Here is a 26,373-nt window from a genome sequence, read left to right on the forward strand (position 1 = left end):
GGGAAGCCGGTCACTTCCTCAGCTCGGAGTCCCAACTCCGACCTCCCCTGCCCCTAAGGGTGGGTGCCTTGACCAAACAATGGAGGACCCCGGGAGGAAGGCGGTGCCACGCAGGTTTATTTGCACTCAGAAGCCCATTCGTGGGCGCTTGCGGCGGGGCTGTGAGGCGGAGGACAGCTGGCTCTGCGAAGAAGGGATGCACAGCTGGCTGGCCTGGCTGCCAAGGGGCTCTGGGGGCTCGGCAGGTCCCTCAGCCCACACGGACAGGTAGTCTCGCAGCGTTTTCCGCCGCTCCTTGGGGATGCCACGGCAGCGCAGGCTCTGTGAAGACAGAAGGGCTTCTTCAGGCGCTGGTGAAGTTGGGAAACTGTGAAGTGGGGGACTGCTGGCTGGTGGAGAGCCCTCCTGAGAGAGAATGGGTGGGTGGCTGGGGGAGAGCAGCTGGGGGCCCGCATCACTCAGCTCAGACAGCTCAGATTGGTAGGTGAGGGAGGAGGTGAAGCTGGCCGAAAGGCTGCAGCGGCCCTTGGCTCGCTTCTGCCGCCGCCGCCGCTCCCGCAGTGCCCGCTGTCTCTGTGCCACACTGAAGCTCGTCCTCTCCTCCCACCACTGCTCCCAGTCCCCAGCCCAAGCTGCTGTCAGACGGGTACTTAGGGGGTCTGGACCCGCTGCTGGCTCCAGAGTTTGTGGCAGAGGAGGTGGCTGGAGGGCCAAAGGTTCCCAGCGCTGGACGCGGCCCCCTTCCTGCATGGTTTGGTGCAGCCGCTGGCGCATCTGCCTCTGCAGGCTGCTGGGGCCCACTGGCCCCTCCAGATCCCTGTGGGTGAAGAGGCGCCTCTGGCTGAGGCTGGGGGTCCAGCTGTGCTGAGGAGGCTCCCTGCAGGCCCTGGAAAAGGCCCTCAGCCAGCGGCGGTACCGCAGCGCTGCAGCTGGGCTGGGTACTGCTGGGGAGGAAGGCTGGGGGCTGGCACAGGGCTCCTGCAGGAGTTCAGCTTCCTCCACGGGTGCTGGTGTGCCCATGCCCTCCTCCTCTTCATCGATGATCACTTCCAGGTTGGACAAGTAGAATGTTTGCTCTTCCTCCTCTTCTTCCTCATCACCCAAGCCCTGTGGGCTGCTGTCTGGAGCTTTGAAGAGAGGGGAAGAGCCAGGGGCTGTTGTGGCTTCATCCCTTGATGGGGGTGCAGGGGGCTGCATTGCCTTGTGGGTCAGCCTCTGGCAGAAGACATCCCCAGCTTCAGAGAGCTGGAAAACCAATATGGACTTGTGCGATCCATCCTCCTGTAGAGTGGCAGCCAGCCCTGCAGGAACAAGACATTGTCACCAGGCTTCCAGTACTGGGAATACTCCAGGGGTATGGCCAGCGCTGCCTCCACCTCTCAGTGGGCACCCTCACTTCTGGATCCTGCCCCGTACATTGTTTTCCATGTTGTTAATATCTTCCACAGGTTTGTTAGGGGCACTGCTTTTGCTTTTTCAGCCACCCTCCAGCCAGGCCATGACAAGGGCTACACTTCCACTCCATTCCACCTTCTCCCCCACCAGGGCCTGCAGCCTGGGCCAGTGTGGGACACTCACCTGCTGCTGGGGCTGTGAGGCGCTGCTGGAGCAGGTGGTGGCGGTGTGGGAGCTGCGTGGGCAGGTGCTGCAGGCACCCTGCGATATTGTGCAGCTTCTGTGGAGTCCCTGCCAGCTGACAGGCCGACTGGCTGCCCCCTGAGGAAACACCCCAAAAACTTGACTGGTGAGCACATAAGCCAGAGCAGCAGCTGATCCCAGCAGCAAGGAGGCTGTGACATGAGCACAGAGGAGCCCTGGCTCTGCAGCACCCCTGGAGCTTGATCTCTTACCCCGGTATTGCAACAGCAACAGCTCTTGGGTGCGGGATGCGCCAAGCAGCACCTTGTGGCTCCTCCCGGGTTTCCCTGGCATTAGGTGTGCAAAGAGTGGAGGGGCCTTCATCATGTGTGCCCACTTCAGAACGGGCACCAGTGGCAAGCGCTCATCCAGTACATACACAGAGAACTAGGACAGGAGTCTTGGCTCAGATGGGAGACACCTTAACACCCAGTGCCAGCTCCCCTCAGCTGGGAGATCCTCATGCCCCATAGGTACTGGGAGACACAGCTGTGCAGTGTGTCCTCCCCAGATCCCAGCTGTGGTGGGACTCACCTGGGTGGTGACAAGGTACTGCGAGGGGTGAGCCTTGCCCAGGTACATGGGCAGCACCACACGCTCACCCTGCTGGCAGCCAGCTTCCTCGCCCACTTTGAACAAGTCAAAGTGGCATCTCTTGGGGGCCTGTAGCAGTAGAACAGGGCACAGTCAGCACTCTGGGCTGAGCAATGCTCTTCCCTGCCTGCCCCAAGCCCCATGCCCACTGTCCCAAGTTTACCCGGGCATCCAGGCACTGCAGGCCTGTGCGGTCAGCACAGCTAAGCACTCGAGGGTGGGCAGTGAAGTCACTCCAGCGCCAGGGTGAATAGTCTCGAAAAAACATGGTCTGGGGGTCATGGCGGAGCTGCTGCAGCCTGTGGGGAGACAGCAGTATTGGCAAGGGGCAGAGTTACCCCAATCACTTAGGCCTCCTACCCCCTGGGACTCCACAGTCTGCATGAGTCCCCAGACAGACCTGAGTGCCCCATCTCACCCGGTCTCGACGCTCCAGAGGTATACAGTCCCGCTCTGGGTACAGACAGAAAGCTCCCCGGGAAGGTGAGGGCTGCAGGACCGGAGCACACCATCACTATGGGGCAACAGAACCCGCCACACGGAGCAGGGCTGTGCCAGCAGAGCTCCCTCCTGGCACAGCCCCTTCCTCCAGCACCTACCTGACAGTGAGGCAGGAGGCAGGCACATCAGTGCGGATCACCTGTAGTGGGGTGGGAGCTGCCCCCGTCTTGCCTGGCACCCTCCAAACACCACAGTGATAATCTGAGCGAACCCCAACAAAATCTGTCAGGGGGAAGGACGTGGTATGTGAACTGGCAGAATCACAAGGGCCTCCTGCTGCCCCTTCTCCCTACATCCTGTCTGCCTCGAGATTTGGATCCTGGGGCTGCTCACCTTGCCCATCCACACGGGCTGCAGCCACTTGCCGGATGCGCCCGCTGAGCTCAAACTGCTGTGGAGAGCCCTGAGCACGAGGCAGCTCCTCCAGCACCACATCCTGGAAATCTGGGATGCTGGCTAAGGCAGTGCAACACAACCCCCACTTCCCTCTCCAGGGACACCTCATGGGGAAGGATACAGAGGTGGTTCATGGCGTGCCCTCCAGGGTGCACCAGGCAGCCCACAGGTGCCGCTCCGTCTTCAGGGGGCAACCAGGCTAGTGCCCCCCCAGTGAAGCTATCATCAAAGAGCAGGTTGGACCACTGCTGCATCAGTTCCTCATGCAGGCAGTCTGCCAGCAGGTCCAGTGGCACTTCGAAGAGCCAGTCACGGCTCAGGTGGGAGAACCAGCGCAGGCGGGAGGCCAAGTGCTGCCGGGGGCAGCCGCTGCAGGGCATGGACAGCATCAGGTGGGGAAACACAGCAGGAGAACCCCAGACCCCTGCAGGGCAGGGGACATAGGGACACTCACCGTCGGGCCTCCAGGCGGTCAATGTCCTCCATAAGGGCTGTCATCCGGATTGCGCTATTCCGGGCTGGTCTCTACAGGAGTATGGGACAGAGATTGAGACTGGCAAGGGAAAGGGTGGGGAACAGCACTGTTATCCCTGGACAGACAGTGACCTTCAGCTTGGAGTTTCCCAGGTAGAAGTTCTTGTGCAGCAGATGCCCTAGGGAGCCAAAAGCGTCTTCTGGGTGATCCACGAAGAAATGGCCCAGCTGTGTGGGAGGGAGGGGAACGAGTCAGTGCACGCAAAGGTCCCACGCTGCCCTCCAGGTCCTTGCCAGAATGCAACACCTCAAATCCCACCTGTCTGGCGAAGTCCAGGGTGGCTCCAGACTTGCCTACCCGGAGCTTTCTGCACGACCCACTGCGGTACACGATGTCCTGAGGCGCGGGCGAGGGAAACCAGCAGCCTGTGGGGAGAATGCAGAGGCCGCCTGGCACCACACGAACACCGAGACACCGCTCAGAACCGCGGGGCAGCGGCAGCGATAGAGGTGGACGGCACGTCCCCCCAGCCCCCGTGAGCGAGCTGGCTCCTTCCCGCTCCCGCGGCTCTCACCCGCGCTGGGCAGCAGCACCGGCACGGCCGCAGCCTCATCGGCTTCCCACTTTTCGCCTGTCGCGCCGCGGCGGGACACGAACGCCGGCTGCACCTGCGGGGAGCGAATGGGGACATACAGAGCGGCCCCTGAGCGTCCTGCCGCTTCCCTCGGCCCGCCCGGACCCCGGCAGAGCCTCACCTGGCGGCGGCCGGGGCCACCCTCCAGCACCTGCCCATGCTCGCCCCAGCCGGCGACTGGAGCCGGGTCACCCTCTTCCCGCGGCGGGCCGGCGTTGAAGTAGGAGGGGAAGAGCACGGCCGGGAACTCCATGGCCACGGTTCCGGGCACAGGGGACAGCCCGCGGCGGGGCCGGGAGTCCCAGTACCTCGTGGGGATGGCGCGGCCACCGCCGATGGCGTCACCGATCAGCGCCCGGGAACAGCGCGGGACAGAGCGCCGCCGGCGGCACAACCATGGGGGCGCTACCGCCCCCTCGCGGCCGGAGGGTAAAAATTGCGGCCGGCATAGGGACAGGGACGAGAACGGGACGGGAACGGGATGGGAGTGGGAGCGGGTGGGGGAAGCGGTGGGAGCAGGATGGGAACGGGACGGGAACGGGAGCGGGCGGGGGAAGCGGTGGGATCGGGATGGGAACGGGACGGGAACGGAAACGAGGGGGGGAAGCGGTGGGACCGGGGTGAGAATGGGCGGGGGCAAGGTGTCGGGAAAGGGACGGGAACGGGCGAAGCGAAGCGGTGGGACTGGGAAAGGAATACGACGTAAACAGGAACGGGCCGGGGGAAGCGGTAGGGCTGGGACGGGAACGAGACGGGACGGGACGGGCAGGGAAGCGGAGGAATTGTGACAAGGCCGAGGGGTGGGGAAACAGTGGGATAGGGCCGAACCAGGACTGGCCTTGGAAAACCATCAGGATCGGACCCCACCGCGGCACGGGCAGTGGTACGGGCGTTGTTTCCCTCTGCTCACCTCGAGAGCAGTGAAAACACCCTGTGAGTCCTGCCAGGAGCACACCTGTTTTTCTGTGGCCCGGTTGTGTGGTCATGGAGCACCCCATATACCAGCGAGGTGTGGGGCCACAGGAAAGTCTCAAATATCTGGGGTTGTGGGGTTGAAGTGCAGCTCCTGGAAGGCTGAGGATGTTCAGTTCCCCCATCCCATCCTGCCCTTCCTTACACCTGCTTGGCCTTGGTGGACCCACTGCCATGCTATCTCTGTGCTCCTTCCTCCCCACAGGGTAGTTGCTGGCTCCCCATGAGGGACCCACCTGGCCCCAGACCCCCATGGGAATCCACACAGAGTTCAGGTTAGTCCCATGGGGCTCTGATGGGATCCTGGAGCTTTTGGAGAGTATCTGGAAGGGACACAAGTTCCCCTGTCCATTTCCCAAGGACAGCATGACCAGCTTTCTCCTCGAGGCACCATGGTCCTTGTACATCCCTATGCCAGAGGCCACTGGCCCCAGAGCTGTGCCAGTGAGGTTTAGATTGGGGAGGGGACCCCCAGCCATGCCTGGAGGGGCTCTATGCTCTGGGAAGAGTTGCTGGGCAGTCAGACTGGGACATGGTGGGGTGGCTGCTCCTGCTGCAGCTCCCAGGATGCCCTGGGAGCACAGGATGGGAGAGGAACATTCCCATGACCTGCTGCCTCCATTAAGGCCAAGGAGGATGGTGATGTCAGGAGAGTCTGGGGATGATGTCAGGGGAGTTTGGGAAAGTGTGATGAGATCGTTTCCAGTCAAGATGCCCTCATCTCTGCAGGGGGTGCCCAGACCCCCTCTGTGGGACACCTCCTCTCTAAGACACACGCGACAATTTGCTTTAAGAAGGCGGTGGCCACTGGCTCAAAACCACCTCGCTCCCTTAGAGAGCTCCCCCTGGGATGGGTAGCCCCACTGCCTCTGCTCCATAGGTATCCCTCACTGCCTCCCATCCCTTTCCCTAATTCCAGGGCATGCCATCAGCTCCATATCCCTCTCCGTTATATATTTCTGTGCCCAGGACATATTCCTGTCCCCAGGTTCGTGTCCCTGTCCCCTAGACCCATATCACTGTCCCTAGTCACTGTTTCTGTCCCCAGCCCCATGTCCCTCTCCCCCAACCTATGTCCCTCTCTGCATCCCCATGTTCCTGTCTCTCAGCCCCGTATCTCTGTTCCCAGCCTCTGGTCCCAGTTGGGGGGATCAGCATCACATCCGTCTCAAACCCTATGACCCCATTCCTGGCCCATATCTCAGTTCCAGAGACATGTCCCTGCCCGAGTCCTGTGACCCCATTACCGGCCCGTATCCCAGTTCCAGCACCATGTTCCTGTCCTCAGCGCCTTGTTCCTGGCTTCAGCCTGTCACTGCCCTAGCCGGTGTCTTTGTGGTCTGTGCCCCGTTCCCGGCTCATATCTCCGTTCCAGCCCCGTGTCCCGGTCCCTAGCGCCATGTCGCTGTCCCTAGCCCTGTGCCCCAGTTCCCGGCCCGTATCTGGGGTTCCAGCCCGCTGTCTCTTTCCCGTAGCCTCCCATCTCCCTTCTCGCCCGTGTCGCTGTCCCCCCGTGCCCCGGTCAGCGCCGAGTCCATCCCGGGGGAAACGGGCTGGGGGGGGAACCGTCTCTCGGGACGGGCGTGGCGTGGCGCGGCCGCCGATGATTGACGTGCCGGGGGCCAATGGCGGCGCGGGAGGAGGTCCTGGTGGGCGGGGCCGGTGACGTCAGGGCCGCCGGTGCGCGGCGGGGCGGCCGGAGGCGCGCGCCCCTCGGCAGCCGCGGCGGCGGCGGCGGCGGCGATGGCCCGGCGGGGCGGCGGGGGCGGCGGGCAGCGCCCCCCGCTGCCGCTCCCGCTGCTGCTCCTGCCGCTCCTGCTCCTGCCGCCGCCCGCCGCCGGTGAGCGCAGCCGGGAGACCGGCGCGGGGGGCGCGGGTGTGGGGCGAGCGCGGGACGGGGCGCGGGAGCGCACGTCGAGGGTGCCGGCGCGGCGGGGGCGAAGCGATGCCGCCGAGGACGTGCGTGCGGTGGGTGGGAGGGATGCTGGAGCGGAGAGCGAGGGTCCGTGCGGCGGGACGAAAGGGATGAGCTCGGGATGGGTGTGAGGTACGGGAGCAGTGGGATGTGGGATGTGCGCGCAGTGGGGCGGGTGGGATTGGAGCACGGGGGTGTGTGCGGTGGGCAGGGGGACTGCACGCACGGAGTGCGAGGGTCCGTGTGGAGGAGCACAGGATAGCGTGCCATGGGGCAGCGGGATGAGCGTATGTGGGCATGAGGTACACCAGCAATGGGATGTGGGGTGTGCACGCAGTGGGATGGGAGCCAGGTGAGAATGGAGCACGGGGGTGTGTGCGGTGGGCAGGAGAGCTGAAGGTGTGAGTTACAGGGCTCTGTGAGGAGCCATGGGGCATCGGGATGAGCTTGGGATGGGTGTGAAGTACAAGAACAATGGGATGCAGGGTGTGCATGCAGTGGGGCAGGGAGTGGGTGAGGTGCGGTGGGTAGAAGGGCTGCAGGTGTGGGGTGCAGGGGTCCATGTGGTGGGGCACAGGGGATGAGCTTGAGATGGGTACATGCGTAGCTTGGGATGAGCTACTCGAGCAGTGGGATGTGAGGTTTGTATGCAGTGGGGCAGGGTGCAATTGAAAATGGAGCACAAGGGTGCAGCTATTGGGGGATGGCATCCAGGGATGTGGAGTGCAAATGTGATGGGACACAGCGAGTGTGGCACAAGAGATGGGGCCAGCATGCAGTGGGGCTTGGGGCAGATATGCAGCAGAGTACAGAAGTGTCCCCAGCTGGGTTAGGGGTGCCATGGGGCACAGGGTGCATGTACACTGGGACAGAAGGTGGGTGCGATGGGCACAGAGATGCATGTGCAGGGAGATGTTTGCATAACGGGGTACAGGGATGCCTGTGTAGACGGTGCTGGATGTCTGTGGAATGGGATGTGTGGATGTGTGTGCAGTGGGGCACAGCGTGCCCATGCAATGGGGCATGCCGACAGATGAGCAGTGGGGTCAGAGTTGTGTGTGCGAGGAGGACGCAGGCAGTGCACAGGCAGTGGAACACGCTGGGAGGGAGGCGTGTGCGTGGGCAGTGAGTGGGCCAGGGGGGTTGCAGATGCAGGGCAGAAGGCTGTGTGTGTGCAGGGGGCCTTGGAGATGGACACCCTGCGGACGCGGGGTGCTTGTCCAGCGGGACACACAGGATGTGCGGGACATACATCGACGACAGTATGTGAGACCAACAACAGGCTGTGGGGCAGGAAGTTGGCTTGGTGACCGAGATGCAGAAGGATACTTGGGGGCTTCGAGGGGCATCCCCTGGGAAAGGGGGAGCTGTCTGGGGCTGCCGGTGCCGGGGCGCAGCGGCGGTGTGGCAGCGGGAGCTGTGCGCGGTGCTGACCGCCGGCGCGGAGCTGTCCCCGGTGCTGACGGCCGGCCGCCACTGGGGCTGTAGCAACGGGGTTGGGGTCCTGCGGCTCCGGCCGCTGGCCTGAAGCAGAGGGGCTTTGGCTTTTCTCCTTCCATCCACTTCGCTTCCATGGATGGCAGTCCCGCTCCGTCCTCCAGCACCTTTCCTGTGCTCTAGCTGCACTGCCATGGCGCCTCAGACTGACCCTCTGCATGCAATCGGTTCCTTCACCTTGCCCTGGGGGAGTAAGCAGGGGGTAGCTGCACTGGGACTGGGTAGCTCCGGGTTCTTCCCCCAGTTCCCCTTCTGGAGTTGTGTTCAACACCCTCCGTGGGGTCCCCTGCCAGGTAACTGTCCCCACGGGGGGCTGTGGAGTGACCTGGTAGTTTCTGGTGGAAAAAATGGGATCGGATGCTCTTGCATTGAGGACACAGGTTCTTCATGCCTGGCTTGTGCCGGCTGGGAGTGAAGGGGAGGGGGAGCTGCCTTTGTTCCAGACAAGGGAGCAGATGCGTGTCAGTGTAGAGCCTGCTGGGGCTGCACACACGCAGCACAAACACACGTGCACACAAGCACATGTGCACGCTCCTGGCCAAGAACATGTGGTGCAAAGCAGACCCTCTTCTCAGCTATCCCTCTTACTGCTGGACGAGTCCTCCTGGGCACAGACCTGCTCCCAGCCCACCCTCTGCTGGCCTCCCCCTTTCCAGCAGCTTGTGAAGAGGGGTATCTCATTCTTGCTGTGCCTCTAAAGGAAAATGGATGGGTCTTCCAGGCTGCCACTAGTGTAGTGTGGAAATGGTAGGTGAAGCTATGGCTGCTGTCTCAAGTCCTGCTCTTCTATGTGACAAAGAAGAGGCTGTCTCTCTGCTGCTGGGGCTCCTGCAAATCGCTGAAAATCGACATGTCAGGCAGCTGGTCAGGGGGAGGTGGCCCTCAGCTGTGCTGTGGGCTTGCAGGAAGTGTTTTTCAGACATAGGGCTGTGCACAGGCACACACCCCCATGGATGTGGGTTTGCACGCCTCCACTTTGCTCTGTGCATGCAGACAGCACCCACGTGTGCATATGTGCACACATATGTGCACCGTTCCACCTCCACAAACCATGGGAGAGCTGGGAGACGATGCACGAAGTGCACTGCTTGCTCCTTCTTCTTGTGGCTCTAGGGTGAAATTCTGCACTTTATGATGGGCTCAGTGCTGAGTCTCCCCAGCAGGCAGATGAGGGAGAATGTGTGTTCCTGTGGGAGCTGACCTGCTAGGGCATGGCTGAAGCCATGAAGAATGTCCCTTTACTTATTACAGGTAAAATGCAGGGAGCAGAGCAGGAGCAGCCAAGGTTATGGGCTCCTCAGGCTACAGCCCATCAGTGCCCACAGCTCAGTGAACCGCACTTGAGGCAGTGCTGAACCAGGAATGATGCAGATTGTGCCAGGGCTGGGAGATGCAGCTGGGGACAGCTGACAACAGCTCTGGGGATTCACTGAAATGGCACAGTCCCAGTTCCTCCTGCCTCCAGGCTGCTGGACTCTTGTGACATGTTCAGAGCCTGGCTGGTGGGCTTGCTCTGGGGAGGGTGCTCCACAACCTTTACCCTACTGAGAGCCCCTTGGGTCTCCTTTGCAGATGGGCTCTTTGTGACCGACTACTTCACCCGAACACCACGCAAGCTCAGCCCCTTCCGCTCCTTTGCCAGCATCGAGCTCTTCCACTTCCACATTCCCGAGGACACAGTCATCGCCGTCTGGAACCTCATCACCTTCAAGGAGCAAGGTGGCACCTTTGGGGATCAATGCCCAGACCGTAGCATCACCGTGTGAGTAAGCAGCCTGGCCTGCCTGTATCCTTCCTGCCTCTGCTGCTCCTGCCTGGATTTGCCCCACAGCTTGCCTGCTCTTGCCTGCTTCTTTGCTTCCACAAGCACGTGTACATATAGAGTCAAAGAATCATAGAACCACAGAATGCTTTGGGTTGGAAAGGACATTAAAGATCATCTTGTTCCAATCTGCTACCGTGGGACACGTTCCACTAGAGCAGGTTGCCAACTGAGTACCACGCAGCTGCTCGCTCATCCCCCCCCGCTCCCCCGGTGGGGAGGAGAATCATGGAAAAAAAAGTAATACTCGTGGGTTGAGATAAAAACAGTTAACTAATCAAAATAAATATGCCAATAACACTAATGATAAAACAGCTACGAAAATAATAGTAATAACAACAGTAGCAAAAAGGAGAGAGAGAAATAAAACCCGAGAAAGATGAGTGATTCATCACACAGTTGCTCACCACATGCTGACTGATGCCCAACCTGTCCCCCAGCAGTGGTTGGTGGCTTCATGCCAACTCTTACACTCTGGGCAGGAGGTTCTACGTGGAGCAGAATATGCTCTATATGGTATGGAATATCCCTTTGGTCAGTTGGGGTCAGCTCTCCAGGCCTTGCTCCCTTCTTGCATCTTGTGTACCACTCTCTGGCAGAGCATGGGACATTGAAAAGTGCTTTAGGGTAAGCGCTGCTGAGCAACAACTGAAACGTCAGTGTGTTATCAACATTGCTCTCATACTAAATCCAAAACACAGCACTGTACCAGCCACTAAGAAGAAAACGAACCCCATCCCAGCCAAAACCCAGACAACATGTACACTCCCTCCCCATGATTCATCTTCCCAGGACCAATGCAGGCTCCACTCTTTTGTGCATCTCATAGATGAACTGTTTTGCTTGAACACCCACTCAGGAAAGCTCAGTCTCCAGAAAGGTCCCTCTTACAGATGGCTTCCATGATGTGTTTAAGCGTAGAGGAAGACACCCACACACAGGACATACTGGCCCCGCCACGATGCCCAGCCTACACCCTGCTGACTGCTGTCTCTCCTGCAGGTATTTCCGCTCAGGGGCTCCCTCTGTCATTAACCCGCTGCACACGCACTTCCCCAGGGACACGGCCGTCCCTGGCTCCTTCGCACTGACCCTCACCTGGACCCTGCCCAACCGCACCACGGGAGTGTTCAATGTCACCAGCCCACTGCCCGGGGACTGGTTCCTGGCTGCCCACCTGCCCAAAGATGAGGGCAAGATCTCTGTTAAGGTGAAGGGCCTGGAGGGACCGGGGCAGGGCTGGGGTCTGACTGCACTGGACTGGCAGTGCCTGGGGCAGGGTGTCCCAAGTGGGGGCAGTGCCCTGTGCCCCCTGCTCCGTGCTGACTCTCCTCTGCTGCAGGGGCTCTACGAGGAGTGCCAGTATCTCTTCCAGCCACAGCTCATCGTGCAGCGCCTGGTGAACATCGCTGTGCTGTACCCCGGCCATGTCACCGAGCAGAGCATGGCCCCCCACAACCGTTCCTGCCTCTACAAGTGAGTGTTAGAAGGTCAGGGTGGGGAGATGAGGGTGTCCCATCCCTCTGGCTTCCCTCCCCAGCCCTGTTAGTCCACAGTGATGGCCACAACCTGGCACTGCTGTCCTGCAGGGTCTTTGTGCCCAGCTACACATCGCGAGTGCTCGTGGAGGTGCTGCAGTGCCGCGGGGCCGAGGGCTGCCCACTCTGGCTGCGTGTGCGGGCCAAGGCTCCCCCCCTGCACAACTCCACTACACTAGACTGCCGGGAACACACTCCCTGCCAGCTGGCACAGGACCTGCCCTTCTGGCAGCACTGGTACTATGTGCTGGTGGAGAAACACCCTGGGGTGCCAGGCACCCTCTCCTTCCAGGTCACCGTGCAGCTCACAGGTGAGGGTGCATGTGGGGGTGTGGGTGGAGGCATAGTCTTTGGTGTGGGGGTTGAATGATGCCCACAGGATCTGTCTGCAGCTTGGCACAGGGTTATACCTGGCTCTGCTGGGGTGGGAATGCTGTGAGGTATTTGGGCTGCAAATGGAGATGAATGGTGGGCAAGAAGGGAAGCTGGGAACTAAGAAGGGCTGGAGCTATGTGGTCCCCAGGCTGACTGCTCTGTGCTCCAGACTGTTCCCGACCCAGCCTGGCCCGCCCACCGTTCCTGCCCTCCAGCGCCTCCATGAACATGCCCCACTCCTTTGGCTCCGCGGGCGGGCTGGCGCTGGGGGACAGTCCTCCACCCACCAGCCCCAACGACACCAAGCACCCCATCCCCATCCCTGTCACCTCACACGCCGGAGAGCGGTGCTGGCCTGTCCGGCCCACGCTGCGCAACGAGCTGGACACCTTCTCCGTCCACTTCTACATCTTCTTCGGGCCCAACGTGTCCGTGCCGCCTGACCGCCCCGCTGTCTTCGTCATCAACCTCCTGCCAGTGCTGGACAGTGGTGGAGTGCTGAACCTGGAGCTGCGGCTCAACGTGGTGAGGTGGCCACTTACACCCTGAATGGGGCAGGGTAGCTCGGGGCAGGGGGCAGGATGGGAGATGGGTGATGTCAAGGTTGCAGCAGGGCAGGGAGCAGGATCTGGGATCATAGGCTGTGGTCATGAAGTTTTTGGGTGATGGAGAATGGATTAGGATGCTGCATTTGGGGTGTGGGTGAAGGGCAGTGGGTTAGGGCACTGCTAGTTAGTGTGCTGTGATCCAAGTTCTGTCAGAGCAGGGGACATCGCTGGCACTGCTTTAAGGCCATCTCCTCTGCCATCAGAGCTCCCTGTGTGGTGAGAATGTGACAGTGTTTGGGTGTCTAAACCATGAAGTCCCACTGACATCCAGTGACAACACCTCGGTCACCTGTGAGACAGGTAGGCTGGGCTGTGCATGTTCATCCTGCCATGTCCATGGGGTCACACCCCCCTGTGTCTGGCAAGAGGCTGGGTGGGGGGAGACTGCAGAGACCATAAGGGCATGTGGCCCTGGAGCCTGGCACCGGGTACTCTGTCCCTGTTCCAGCTCTGTCCAGGGCAGGGGGCTGGACCTTGTTCTGCTCACTTGGAGCTCTTCTGGCCCACAGAGTCTCTGGCAGGCTTCCTGCTCTCCGTTAACGCCACAGCCAGCCTCAGCCGCCTGCGGATCCCCTACCCACAGACGGGCAGCTGGTACCTGAGCCTGCGCTCGCTCTGTGCCACGGACCACGGGTAAGAGCCCCAGCACGTCCCCTCCCTGTGCCCTGAGGGGGGTGTCCTCACCGTGACCGGTGCCGGGGGTCTGTGCGTGCGCCTGTCCCCTGCGCTGTGTCCCCGCTCATGTGTGTGCACGTGGCTCTGCGGGCTTTGTGTCACCGTGTGAGCGCTGCGTGGGCACGGATGGCTCCATCTCGCGTCTGCCTGGCCATCTGTGGGTCCCCGCGGCTCTTCCCTCTGTCTCGCGGTTAGGAAGCGCCTGTCAGCTCGCAAACGCCGGGCATCTGTCAGTGCCTCTCCGCCTCCGCGGCAGGGCCCATCTGTGCCCGTGCCTGGGAGGGGACCGGGCTCTCGCTGGGAGGACAGGGCTCTGCTCTGCGTGTGAGGGGGCATTTCTGGTCAGGCTGGGGCTCTGCTCAGCATCTTCTGTGCTGTAGCTCTGCTCCTGGCCTCTGCCTGGAGCCCTCTGGAAGAGTGAAGCTGGTGTGTGTGTGTATGTGTCTGTACATGCAAGGATGCACGAGTGTGGATGCTGCTGCATGCATGTTTGGGTACGTGTCTGCAGCCAGCTCTGTGTGCCTATTCTGGTTTGCACAAGCAGTCTGGGCTTTGCTCAAGCAGTCAGGCTTTGTTCAAGCAGTTAGGGCTGTGTATGTTCTGCTCACATGCATGTGCAGATTTGGCTGTGTGAGGACACAGTCAGTGAACAGCAGACACAGGTGCAGCTGGCACTGTGTGCATATTTGTGAGCGTTGGGGTTCCTGTGTGTGCCCACAGCTGGTATGTGCTATTGGCCTGTGGGACTGCCTGTGCTCCTGGTTTGCTGGAGCTGAGGAGGTGCTGGCAGTTCCCAGAATCTTGTATGGGCAGCACAGGGCAGTGGGGTTGGTGTGCCTGCTCTGACTCCTCTGATGCATTTCTAGCTCATGCTGAGTTGCCAGTCATAGCCAGTTCTTCCCTGACAGGTTCACACACGGACATTGCAGGGCAGGGCATAGTGTTTGCACAGCAAAATCCAAATTAAATAGGAACCATCTGAGTGTGCTGCTAAAGGCTGAGGGACTTTAAGTGTGGCCACGTTCCTCCTGTTCACTCAGCCTGGCACTGAAGCACACAGAATCCTTGGGGACCAGCTCTCAGCTACCATACGCAGCACCAAAAAACTCATTTTCAAGCTTGCTCAGTCCCTGGGTCTCCCATCACCTGCCGAGTCTGGGTGCTACAGGTGGCTTTGGTAGAGGCAGGAGCTGCTCAAGGGCACAGGGTGAGGGCTGACCCCCTTCTCCCACCCCGCAGGTTTGAGCCCTGCACCAACGTGACAGCTGAGGTGTACCTGCGCGCCTACCTCTCCCCCTGCATCAACGACTGCGGCATCTACGGCCAGTGCAAGCTGCTGCGCACCAACAACTACCTGTACGCTGCCTGCGAGTGCAAAGCTGGTGAGAGCTGACCCACGGACCCCCAGCATCCTGCCCTTCTCCTGCGGGTCTCCTATCCCAGTAGTCCATTCATGGCAGGTCTCTGCAGTGTGCTGGAAAGGGGGTTCCCTGCTGCACCCCCCCAGCCCCTGCGGGTGCCGCAGTGGTGACAGCTCTCTCTGGTCACAGGCTGGAATGGCTGGGGCTGCACGGACAATGCTGAGGCTTTCTCCTATGGCTTCCAGCTCCTCTCCACGCTGCTGCTGTGCCTCAGCAATGTCATGTTTGTGCCTCCCGTGGCCATTGCTGTCCGCAGCCACTACCTCCTAGAAGCTGCTGTCTACATCTTCACCATGTTCTTCTCCACTGTGAGTGTTGCGTGGGGCAGCTGAGGGGCAGGTGAGAGGTTGGGGTTGTGCAGGGCAGCTCTCACACCCTTTCCCTGCTACTGCAGTTTTACCATGCCTGCGACCAGCCAGGCATTGTGGTGTTCTGCATCATGGAGTACGATGTGCTGCAGTTTTGTGACTTCTTGGGCTCTCTCATGTCTGTCTGGGTCACTGTCATCGCCATGGCCCGGCTCCAGCCCATAGTCAAGCAGGCAAGTGTGGGGAGGGGGCATGCAGAGCAGGCACAGAAGAGATTTATCCTGATGGGTGCCCCACTGCCCCACAGGTGCTGTACCTGCTGGGGGCCATGCTTCTCTCCATGGCTCTGCAGATGGACCGTCACGGGCTCTGGAACCTTCTGGGGCCCAGCCTTTTTGCTTTGGGGATCATGGCCGTCGCCTGGGTAAGATGTGTCCCCTTCTGTCCTCAGCATCCTGCCCCTGCCAGCATCTCCCCTCTGCTGCCTTCACCCTTCCCCGTGAGCCCCTCTCCCTGGCTCCTGAGGGGTGTGTCACCACGGCACAGTTTGTGCCTGTCCCTGCTGTGGGTGCCCCTTCCAGCCTGTCCTTTCCCCGCCGCAGACGGCTCGCACCATCCGCCGCCGCCACTGCTACCCGCCCACCTGGAAGCGCTGGGCGTTCTACCTGTGCCCGGGAGCGCTGATCGCGGCGGCGGCCGTGCTGCTCTACGCCTTCGTGGAGACAGAGGAGAATTACTTCTACATCCACAGCATCTGGCACCTGCTCATCGCCGGCAGCGTCGGCTTCCTGCTGCCGCCCCGTGCCAAGCCCAGCCGGCGCCTGGGGCCGCTGCCCCGGCGCAAGGGATGTGGCTACCAGCTCTGTGTCAACGAGCAGGAGGAGCTGGGGCTCGTCGACCCCGCTGTGGCCTCCATCAACAGTATTTGTACCAGCTGATGCTGATGCCAGCTCAGACTCCTCTGTCGTGGACAGCAGCCCTGTGGGGCTTGGCACCCACTCTCTTTGCTGGCCACCCACCTCTGGGAGTGCCAGGACTCCTCTGGGCAGGCACACAGCCACCTGTGCCAACCTGTTCTTCCAATTACAGCCTGATTGAACTTGTCTCCAGGGGTTGCTGTGGCTCGGTCTGGGGCAGAGCAGTCGGGTCTCAAGGCTGAGCTGGGTCAAATTCCTCTCTTTGCCAGGCCATGGAGGTGCTGAGGGGATGTGGATGGCTGTGGAGGGGAGGAATGGCAACAGTCTCTGGCTCTCAGTCAGAGCTGCAACTCTGTAGTGGCTCTCTGGAGGTAATGCAGCTCCCACATAGAGCAAAGTGACTGGCAAGAGGTGGGGAACAGGGGCTGCAGTGTTTTGGTTCCTGGCATGACTGGTTGTAAGGGTGAGATGTCTTTGTTGGGGCACTCACAGGCTGGCTGTAATGTCTGACCCCAGAGCAGCTGTGCTGTACCAGGGCATCTGGGATCCTCTCCAAGCCTGCAGGACTGTGGTGAGCCCATAGTTGGATCTAGGTGCCACTGGGGAATGATGCTGGAGCTGCCTGCTGTGGCAATGCACAGGTCTGAGAGGGCTCTGCCTGCAAGGGCCACATCCCCACGAGCCCACCGCCTGCTGGTGTCACCCCACTGCCTGGGGCAGCCTGCCCCAGCACCCCACATGTCACTACACCCAAGGAGCAGTGGACTAGTGACCCTGTGTGCCTGCTGTCGCCACCAGCCCTTTTTCTGCAGCACACTGGGATCCAGTGGGAGGGGCACTGTACCCTGTGACCCGGCTGGAACAGCCCTTTCTCAGCCCCTGCTCCTTGCCTGGCTTATGGGCTCAGCACCCACTGCAGCCAGTGATGACCATGGTGTGGTGACAGACGCATGGCTGTGTGTGTGCCTCAAGGACAGGGTGTTTTCAGTCTGCTTCAGCAGCTCAGAGGGGGACCAGGGAGGACAGGGAAAACTTCACTTACACTCCTCACACCAGTGGGGACTTCCCCAGTCTCCTGAGAATTCCTCAGCCCTGAAGAGGTGTTCACAGGGAATCCTGAGGCAAAACTCTGCATCCTAGCAGCCACATCCTAGCTCAGCAGAGCCCACCCTCCAGCAGCCCCCCTCCCTGTACCCTTGGGGACAGAGCCCGGGACAGGGAGATTTACTGGATGCTTAACAGGATTAGCAACTGCAGGCAGGCAAGCATCTATGTAATAGGATTGCAATCTAATTAAAACTGCTGCTTGGGAGCTGGGCCCCAGCTGGCTAGAGCAGGGTGGGCTTGGGGGTCTGTGCAGGCACCTGGAAAGGACTGTGGGGATAGAATTGGCAGAACAGGAGGAGGGTTGAACTGGTGAGGACCATGGTGGTTTCAGGGATTTGCTGCCTCTGCCTCTGGGCCTTAGTGTGGGGAGCCAGCTTGGTGTGGAGGTGTGCTGGGCAGCCTGGGGAGGAGCCCCAGTCATTGTACGAGGATTGGGGAACCTGCATCTGCCACTCTCCTTTCCCCCTGAGCTCATTCTCCAGCTCTCTCTCTGCCATACAAAATGTTCTGTCTGGTCTGGTCAGGTGGGAGATTAAGGATTAATTTTTTTTATTAAGTCCAATTGCACCCCACTGGCAGTAGCAGCCCCCAGAGGATGAAGAGCTCATCTTTAGCTTTCACACCAGTAAGAGGGTGGAGTAGAGTGCACACTGGGCACAAACTTGTCCTAGACCAATGCACCCCAGTTTCATGGAGGTGTTGAGGCTGCATGCAGCATCCTTACCTCATCTCCTGTCTCACTGCTGCAGGATTGAAGTGCAAACCTACTGCTTGTCAAAGTTGTGAAGACTCTGCAATAACAGAACCAGTGGTGGGATGAGCTTCCCCTTGCAAGCAGCTGCACAGCCCCTGGTCTGCCCCACTGCAGACACCATGGGGGTGACACATGTGGCATTGGACACTTGAAGGGTCCTGGAAGAGCCAGGCAGGAGAGCTGCCCAGGGAAGCCTGGAGGAGCCACATACCAGCTCTTCTAGACACTGCTTTTCTGGGCTGCTGGTGCAGCTCAGAGCTCTCTCTCCTTTTAATTAAACCTGCAACTGCATTTTTCATCTCAAGGACAGGCCACGCATCTGACCGCACTGCCCGGGAGGGAGCTCGGCCAAGCAGCACTGGAGGGGATCCAGACATTCTCTGCCAGCCCAGCTCATCCCTGGAGGGCCATGGGCTGCCTGCTGAGAGCTGGGAATCCCCACTCTCACTTCATCTCCCAGTCCCAGGATAGGCAGAAACCCATTCCCTTGCCCAAGAAGGCGGCACAGCTCAGGGAACAGTGAGGTGCACTGCAAACACAGCACTGCAGGACAGAAAGGTCTTTGCTCACTGCTCCAGGCACCAAGCATGGAGAAGCAGTCTCTCCTGTGGGAAACCCAGCATAGGGGGTGTGTGTGCCTCTTCCACCAAGCCTGTCTAGGAGCATCTGGGACACACCATGGAAGACTCAAATTCCTCTCAGTCACCTCTCCTTTGCTTCAAGGTCAGGAGCACAGTGTGTCCATTCCTATGGGTCTAGTGAGCTTTTCTATCTTGGTTCCCCACAGCCTCCAGCCTGTGCCCCATGAGGAATGCTTCTGCCTTCCCCTCCTGCTCAGAGAGTTGGGGTCTCTGTGACTCCCACCCCCTCAGTGTAAACAGCTTTCCCGATGTTCCGTCCCTGCCTCTACCAGGCACAGCAACCACATATCCATGGCAACCGTATCCCTATAACAGCCAGGTACATCTGACATCCCCATGGCAACCAACTCCCGGAACAGCCGATGGAGAGCTTTGCTTCCTCACTGCTGGAGAGGGATGGGGAGATTCCAGCCATACAAGGTCAGTGGTGGTGGCAGGGACCTGGGGACAGACACAGCAGAGCAGGGTTTTTGACTCAGTGTGTAGGGCAGCATAAGCCCTCACAGCCTCTGTCCTGACAGGTAGGAGACAGGAGACACAGGGGATGCATGACAAGCCCTGGGAACAGTATCACCCTGATCCAGCCTCCTGCATCCCAGCTCCATCCTGCCTGCTGGGCTGTCAGTGCCACTGGACCAGCACTCTCTGCTCCAACACAAGTTTCTTGGAAATGTGCATCCCAAACACTGGTGTTGTGCTTCCTGCCCCACCAACCAATCTCCTCCCACCCCAGTCCCCACTAAAGAGGCGCTGTGCCTGTTGCCCTCACTCTGCCCTCCTCGGGGGCTGCTGGACCCTCCCACCACTGCCCGCCCAATGCCTGCTGTCCATCACCCGGCAGCCCTGACGCAGTCTATCGTTGCAGATGGCAATTGTATGCCATGCAACTTTAATGTGTCAGGCCTGAATTATTGAGCCCTGCAGCAGACTGCGTGCACACAGGCAGGACCCGGCGTCCCTCCTCCTCTCCCTGCCCATGTGTGCCTGACCAGGCAGCAGCGGGTGGGGCTGGAGAGAGCTCCAAGGTTTTGAAGTCTCTCTGGGGACACAAAGGTGCTGTGCCCCTTGCTAACCACCGTGACTGGGAGGTTGGTGGTGTCACCAAATTGGACACCTGGGGGTTGGTGAGTCCACAGGCAGGTGTGTAGGGAGCGATGTAACTCTGCTGTCCCAGCCCCAGCATTTTCTCCCTATATCCTCCTAAAACCTTGTGTCTAGAGGCAACAGATCCCCTACAGCTGGCCTGCAAGTCCTCGCCCCTCCTGCTCACTGTGCTGCCAGACCCCAGGGAGGAAAAGCCTTTCCACCCCAGTCAATGTAAATCCCACGGTGGTTACAGACAGAGCTTGCTCCCTGGCAGGACATGGCTGTCACTGTGCTGCTCTGGGGATGATGAAGGGCTCAGAGGATGCCCTGGCTGCTCTCTTATTTTTGCAGTTTGCCTGACGCACCCTGCAGCCACTCGATGATTTTCTCATCAGAGTAGCAAGGCTTGACTGCCCTCCCCACACAGACCCATCCATCACCCACAGCTGGCACCACAGTATACCTCACAGGCACTGGACCTGCTGCCCTGCTCAGTCCCTGGCTGTCCCTCAGCCCTGCAGGCAGTGCCTGCACCATGGGCAGCCTGAGGGAGCAGCTCTGTGCATGCAAATAAACCCCTGTTTTCCCTGGGGCAGCTTGCTCAGCCCACCTTGCCCCCCATGCCCTAGCTCCAGGTCTCATCATCCCTGCTGCCATCCCCAGCCTTCAGGGGATGGGATCAGGGACCCCTCAAAGCTTCAGCCCCATGCTGCATGCTAGGGTGAGGACCAGGCACTTACAAGTGGGAGGTAACAGCTACAGATGGAGAAAGCCCAGCTCCAGTGCCACAGGGCAGCTCTCCAGGGCCTTGTTCCTGGGAAACACCCTGCCGTGGACCCCTGTCCCATAGAACCGAGACACAGCTGAGCATGACAAAGTCAGCCCAGAGCGGGGACAAGGTCAGGGGGACCTAGGGCACTGAGAGCCAGTGTTGTCCCAGCAGCACATCATGTCACAACACCTGGGGAAGTGAGGAAACAGAAGAGTGGCAGGGCATGCCCAGTTTGGCACAAGGGTAGGGGTGCAGGGGGGCTGTGGAAATGAGGGACAAAAGGCTTGGCTGTACCCACAGAGACCAGAGCATTGCAGGGGGAATTGGAGGGACAAACAGTAGCTGCTGTGGTCACATGGCTGGAAGGGAGCAGCAGACAGGAAAGGGGGACACTGAGACATGGGAAATGAGGAAAATGTGGTGGTGATGCAAAACATCACGACTTTCAGCTCCTGTTAATTGAGTTTCTTGGAGACGTTGGTGGGGAAATGTGTGGGGGAGCTGGACTCAGGACTTTATCCCTGGCAATTTAGAAGAGAGCTGTTGAAGACCTGCTCTGTCGAGCGGAAAAACCACTTGAGTCGTGCTTAACTTCATCAAGGGAACTGCATAGAAATCAGGGAGCTTGCTAAGAGAAATTAATAGAGCAGCCAGGGGGGCAGACTGCCTGCAGACAGCATGAGAACTGCTCAGATCCACATGCTGGAGACTTCCAGTAAATGAACACGTCCTTTAACAAGATTTGCAAGGCCAGCATGGCCAAGGAGCAGAGTGAGTGAATGGGTGGGAAAGGTCATTCCTCAAGGAAGGGAGCTGTGCCAAAATTAAGGGCACATGAAAGCGGGGGAAGGTTACATGAAAAACCAGAGCAAAACAACCCCCAAACAGCCCTTGAAGAAGATCTTGGCAACAGCTTAAAATTGCAAATAATTTTGCAGATCTAAATTTGCTAAATTGTTGCCATAGCAATGAGAGTTTGGGGATGTCCAGGGGTGCATCAGGGTGCTGCAGCTCAGATCTACCCCTCTGGATGAATCTGGGGGTAGGATCTGTGAGTTCTGCAAGCTCTTTCTGTTAAGACAAGGAAGTCAAGTGTTTCTATCCCCAGAACAGACATCTACAGCCCACAGAGGGGTGATGCTGAAGGAGCAGCCTTGGCACATCCTGGCTGGTGAGCAGAGGAAGAGCTGCAATTGCAAGGACAAAGTCTACAAGTACAAAATGCAGCTGCACTTGCTGTCAACTGGTAGGAAATTAAGGCAGTTGCTCTTGTGAGAAATCAGCCTTGCACCAACAGAAATCAAGCTGTTACACCAAATGCAATCATGGATAAATTTATCTTAAGAAGCAAGCCTGCAGAGGAAGATAAAATCATGTTAGCAGAGGCAGAGAACATTGTCCATAGGATGCAAAGCCACTGTTCCCTTTATGGCTTGCAGATTAAAGTTTTCCCTTAAAAATCATTTCCCCCCACTCAAATGCTACCACTAAAATTTCCCTTGAGTCCCAAATGCTAAACAATATGTTGTTATGTATGAACAGAGCTCTCAATGGAGACTGCATTAAAGAAATCACATTGAAGCTTCCTGTTCCACTGCGAGATGTGCCTGCAATGAGAGGAATATTACAGATTACTCTTACTTTACATAAGTATGCTTCATCACCTCCACAGCTAAAACACAAGGCTCTGCATTTTGAAAAGGAATGTTTTTGGCTAAAATTAAATGGGCTTGGAACAAGTGCAATCCAGAGGCTCCTGGCTCAGCAGGAAGGGAGGTAAGTCCCTGAGGGCTCTGTGTGCCAAGTCCTCCTGAGAAGCTTTGCCCCGGGGCTTGCCTGCAGTCAGCAAATCTCCTGCCAGCACAACTACAAATCCCAGATGAGCCCATGAGGATTGTTGTTCTAATTAACTAATGAAGTCGTCTCCTGTTGGGAAGATGGATAATCTGAGCTGGAGGCTTTCTCCCTGCTGTGGGGGAGGACCTGGAGCAACACCCACCTCCTCTCAAGGGACCTCATAAATGTTTGTGCACTCCGAGGTTGTACTTGCTGCAGGGAGGTGCCAAGTGCTCCAGACACAGCATCTCCCTGCACCCTGCCTTCAAAAATCTGTCTGACCCCGTCCTCTGTCTGGCAGGTCCAAAGGCAGCTTGGCTGCTCTCATCCCTGAGTTTTCACTTTGGTCTCATAATTTTCAGGCAAATCACAAGAGAAAAAATAATGTTTGAGGAGGGTGAAGTCTCTGCAGGATCTCCCTGAGCTGCAGCCATGCGCAGCACAGGAGGATACACTTCAAAGGGAGGAGCCACTTCACCAAAAAAGAGAACTGGGGCTTTTGATATCAAGATAAACATCCTGATACACATCAAAGCATTTTCCTCTCCTTTTCCTTAGACACCCTCTGCTGTTTCACTTAAATTCTGGATTTTGGAATTATAGCTCTGCCTAATCCATGCTGTGCTGCACCCCATGTGGACAGTTGTTTGGTGGGATAGATTCTGAGTGCTCTTTTGTGGTGTGTGAAACCTTCAGGTCATGTCCATGAGCCTAAACACTCTGTCATTGCCTTCTATTCCACATATGAAGGACTAAGAGCTGCTGGTAAAAGTGATTCTATTTCCACTGAAAAAAATCATGTTTTTGAAAGAAAGTGCAATAGAGAAGATGCCGAAGGTGAGCTGGGTTGAGAGAGCCCAGTGGCTCTCCATCCCTCTGGACACCCTGCCCGAGGGCTGCAGCCCATCCCTGGCAGCAGCACCCAGTAGCCTGGGAGACAGAACTGAGGTGTTTACACTGACCACTGACACAGGGAGAGCTGTGAGGGTGCAGGGGCAGTGTGTGCACAGGGTGGGAGTCACACCATGGGAAACCTCTCCTTCAGTATTTGGAGATTATGAAAAGGATTTCATAATGCTCAAGAGCCATGTCCTGTTCCTAATAGCTCGTGTTTTCTGTGGCCAGGGGCTATATCAGAGTGGCTGCCAAAGCTCAGCTGCAGGGTGAGCTGTGGCCAGGGGCCCTGTGTACCCTTCACCAGGTCACCCCAGGCCTTGGGGCACTCCTTGGGACAGGAAAGAGAAATGGAGTGGCTGATGCAGAGGGGAAGCCACAGGACTGAGCATTCAGCTATTAACAGCCAACTACAGACAGCCCAAAGCTTTCTTGGGGCAGTCATTCGGGTCACATTACCTGTACCCCAGGTTTGTGAGATGGGACTGGGCTCAAGTGGGCACAGAGCAACATCTCCAGGTCACAGCATGGCACAGGGCAAAGAGCTTGCTGCCACTGGCAAGTAACAACTTCATTACTTAATTCTTCTGGATATTAAACATAGACTGTGGACTGGGGCAGGACAGGCAGGAGGGAGAGGATCAGGAAAGGGGTATGGCTTTGACTTGTTCTGGATCGGGTCAAAAACAGGGAAAAATCCTCCCCTCAAGCCTCCACTATTCCAGGGATCCATTCTAGCTGCCCCTGCAGCTGGTTATTGGGTTTCAGCTGCTCTTTGCAAAATGTTGTGTGTGATGGAGGCAGAAGGAGTTGTATGCCCAGGCTGCCCAGAGTAGGTCCCTGGGCCGCCAGACAGCTGAAATCCTACTGAGACATGCTGGTGCTTTCACTTATATTCCCAGCCTGGAGAAAATCTTGCGTACCCCAGAAGAAGCCCATCCTTTATTTCTGTGCTCTCCTGGCTGTCACTCCAGCCCTGCAAGTGCACTTTGCATGTGTCCGGAGGGGGAGGGTCTCATCAGGCAGGGCTTGTGATGGACATGCCAGGAAAGGCGACGGCTGTGTCTGTCTCAGAGCCTTCCACACCTGCATCCCTTGCGCCAGCGCGTTACGCTCGCTGGAACCGGCCTGCACTGCATCCCAGGAATCGGGGCTGGCTGGGAAGAGGCTGGGGTCCAGCCCTACTCCTGGCCCCGCCCGGAGCCCACGCTGGAGGGGAGCAGAGCAGCCTGGGGTAAGGGATGCTTTCGGGCACAGCCTGGCCCTGGCAGGACACCGCACGCCTGCCCAGCCGCCGGGTGAACAGAGCCCCCAGGGGAGCAGCGCTGCGCCAGCCCCTTGGCACGGCAGACACCGTGCCGGGTCAACGATGCCCCAACATCTGCGGGCCGGGCCGGACCGGACCCGTCCAGACCAGGCACCGAACCCGCCCGCAGGAGCCCCGGGACTGCCCCGCCCGTGACGTCTGGAGCCCCGCCCCTTTCCATCACGGCCCCTGCGATTGGATAGAGGGCCCGGCCAGACCCGCCAGTCTCTCCTTTCTGAGTTTCTATTGGCTAACGAGCTGTCACTCCGACCAGACCCCGCCACGCGCGGACGGGCAGGGAGCTGCGGCCCGGAGAGTGCGGTGCGTGCCCATGTGCATCCACTTTGTACCGCTCTGCAGCCCCACCGCCACCCTGCTGCACCCCGGCAGCCCTCACTGCACCCCCTGCACCCCTCACTGCAACCCCTGCACCCCTCACTGCACCCCCTGCACCCCTCACTGTACCCAGGCACCCGTCACTGCACCCCCTGCACCCCTCACTGTACCCAGGCACCCGTCACTGCACCCCCTGCACCCCTCACTGCAACCCCTGCACCCCTCACTGCACCTCCTGAACCTCTCACTGTACCCCCTGCACCTCTCACTGCACCTCCTGCACCCCTCACTGCACCCCCTGCACCTCTCACTGCACCTCCTGCACCCCTCACTGCACCCCCTGCACCACTCACTGTACCCAGGCACCCGTCACTGCACCCCCTGCACCCCCTCACTGCACCCCCTGCACCTCTCACCCATTGCACACTCCGTTGAAACTCCCGGTTCCCAGTACGTCACTTTGCTATGTCCCACTTGTATCTCTGGTGCCATCCCATGCAGCCCTGATCTGCAGCCCCAGGAAACCCCCCGACCCCCCAGTCCCTGCTGCAACACCGCCGTCCTCAGCAGCCAGCTCGGTGCTGCATCTCCCTCTCAGAACATCCCTCACTGCCCTTCATCCTGCCAGGGACCTGCACGGAGAGTGACAGCCCACCTCACTGCCCCAGCACCCCAGGAATGGTGCTATGGTGCCCCAGGGCTGGAAGGAGTAGGTGTAAACTCAAGTGAAGATCATGTCAGAATGGCAAGGAGCAAGCCAGGGTGTTGGGGAGTGTGGTGGGATGACAGGGATCATAGCAGGCTGACTGGGAGCACTACAGGGCAATCAATGGAATGATGGGGAACACAGCAAGTGTGGAGCATGGGCAACCACAGCCCAACCATTCCAACTTCACCAGTGCAAGCAGCAGGGTTCAGGAAGGGAGATCCCAGCTTTTTCTTCTCTTTGCTCACCCTGATACGTCCCAGGGAGAGAAATCTGGGGCAGAGATGTTTGCAGGCAGTGCTCCATCACTGTGAGGCTTGAGGCCAGAGCTGCTGGCCAGCAGCCAGGCAGTTTCTGCTTCTGCTTGGGAGCACAGAGCATGTTTTGTATGCAGTGGTGGGAGCATCATGCCCACCAGGGCTGGCCCTGCTACCAGCACCCCCGCAGACCCCAGCTCCCTGCCCACTGCATCACGAGGCCAGCGTGCCTCTGTGGCATGCCTTTCTCTCTGGCCCGGGGTGCAGAGCTGGAATGGGATGAGAGACAGTGCCAGGGGGGTCATGGGTTTTCCCAGCACTACCCACCCATGTTTCTCCCCTGCTAGATGATGTCTGGGCTGTGATGTTGTTGCTCACTGCTGCTGTGACAC

General features: G+C 59.1%; 3 protein-coding genes across 3 annotated transcripts in view; 1 reads left to right on the plus strand and 2 right to left on the minus strand.

Annotated features, from left to right (window-relative positions):
- Positions 1 to 99: 99 nt before the first annotated feature.
- Positions 100 to 4,579, minus strand: TAF1C (TATA-box binding protein associated factor, RNA polymerase I subunit C). Its single transcript, XM_079330284.1, has 14 exons — positions 4,360 to 4,579; positions 4,179 to 4,272; positions 3,923 to 4,029; positions 3,736 to 3,831; positions 3,584 to 3,654; positions 3,251 to 3,498; positions 3,067 to 3,177; positions 2,832 to 2,955; positions 2,651 to 2,722; positions 2,396 to 2,531; positions 2,173 to 2,301; positions 1,851 to 2,025; positions 1,579 to 1,716; positions 100 to 1,301 (listed from the first exon to the last, which is right to left on the minus strand). Exons 1-14 carry the CDS (start codon positions 4,489 to 4,491, stop codon positions 127 to 129), a joined length of 2,808 nt encoding a protein of 935 aa, XP_079186410.1. The 5' UTR covers positions 4,492 to 4,579; the 3' UTR covers positions 100 to 126.
- Positions 4,580 to 6,892: 2,313 nt separating this feature from the next.
- Positions 6,893 to 16,473, plus strand: TMEM8B (transmembrane protein 8B). The gene is made up of 13 exons (XM_079330701.1): positions 6,893 to 7,050; positions 10,195 to 10,384; positions 11,447 to 11,654; positions 11,787 to 11,920; positions 12,034 to 12,293; positions 12,527 to 12,882; positions 13,169 to 13,265; positions 13,475 to 13,598; positions 14,880 to 15,022; positions 15,191 to 15,369; positions 15,456 to 15,602; positions 15,677 to 15,793; positions 15,972 to 16,473. Exons 1-13 carry the CDS (start codon positions 6,954 to 6,956, stop codon positions 16,305 to 16,307), a joined length of 2,388 nt encoding a protein of 795 aa, XP_079186827.1. The 5' UTR covers positions 6,893 to 6,953; the 3' UTR covers positions 16,308 to 16,473.
- The window catches only part of TESK1 (testis associated actin remodelling kinase 1), a 44,698-nt gene continuing 33,368 nt past the window's right edge, over positions 15,044 to 26,373 (minus strand). Inside the window, exon 11 of the transcript XR_013777205.1 lies at positions 15,044 to 15,060. The gene's annotated coding sequence lies outside the window, so the exon portion shown is untranslated. The remainder of the gene's footprint in view (positions 15,061 to 26,373) is intronic.

The sequence above is a fragment of the Erithacus rubecula genome, assembly GCF_903797595.1.
Source record: "Erithacus rubecula genome assembly, chromosome: Z".
NCBI lineage: Eukaryota > Metazoa > Chordata > Aves > Passeriformes > Muscicapidae > Erithacus > Erithacus rubecula.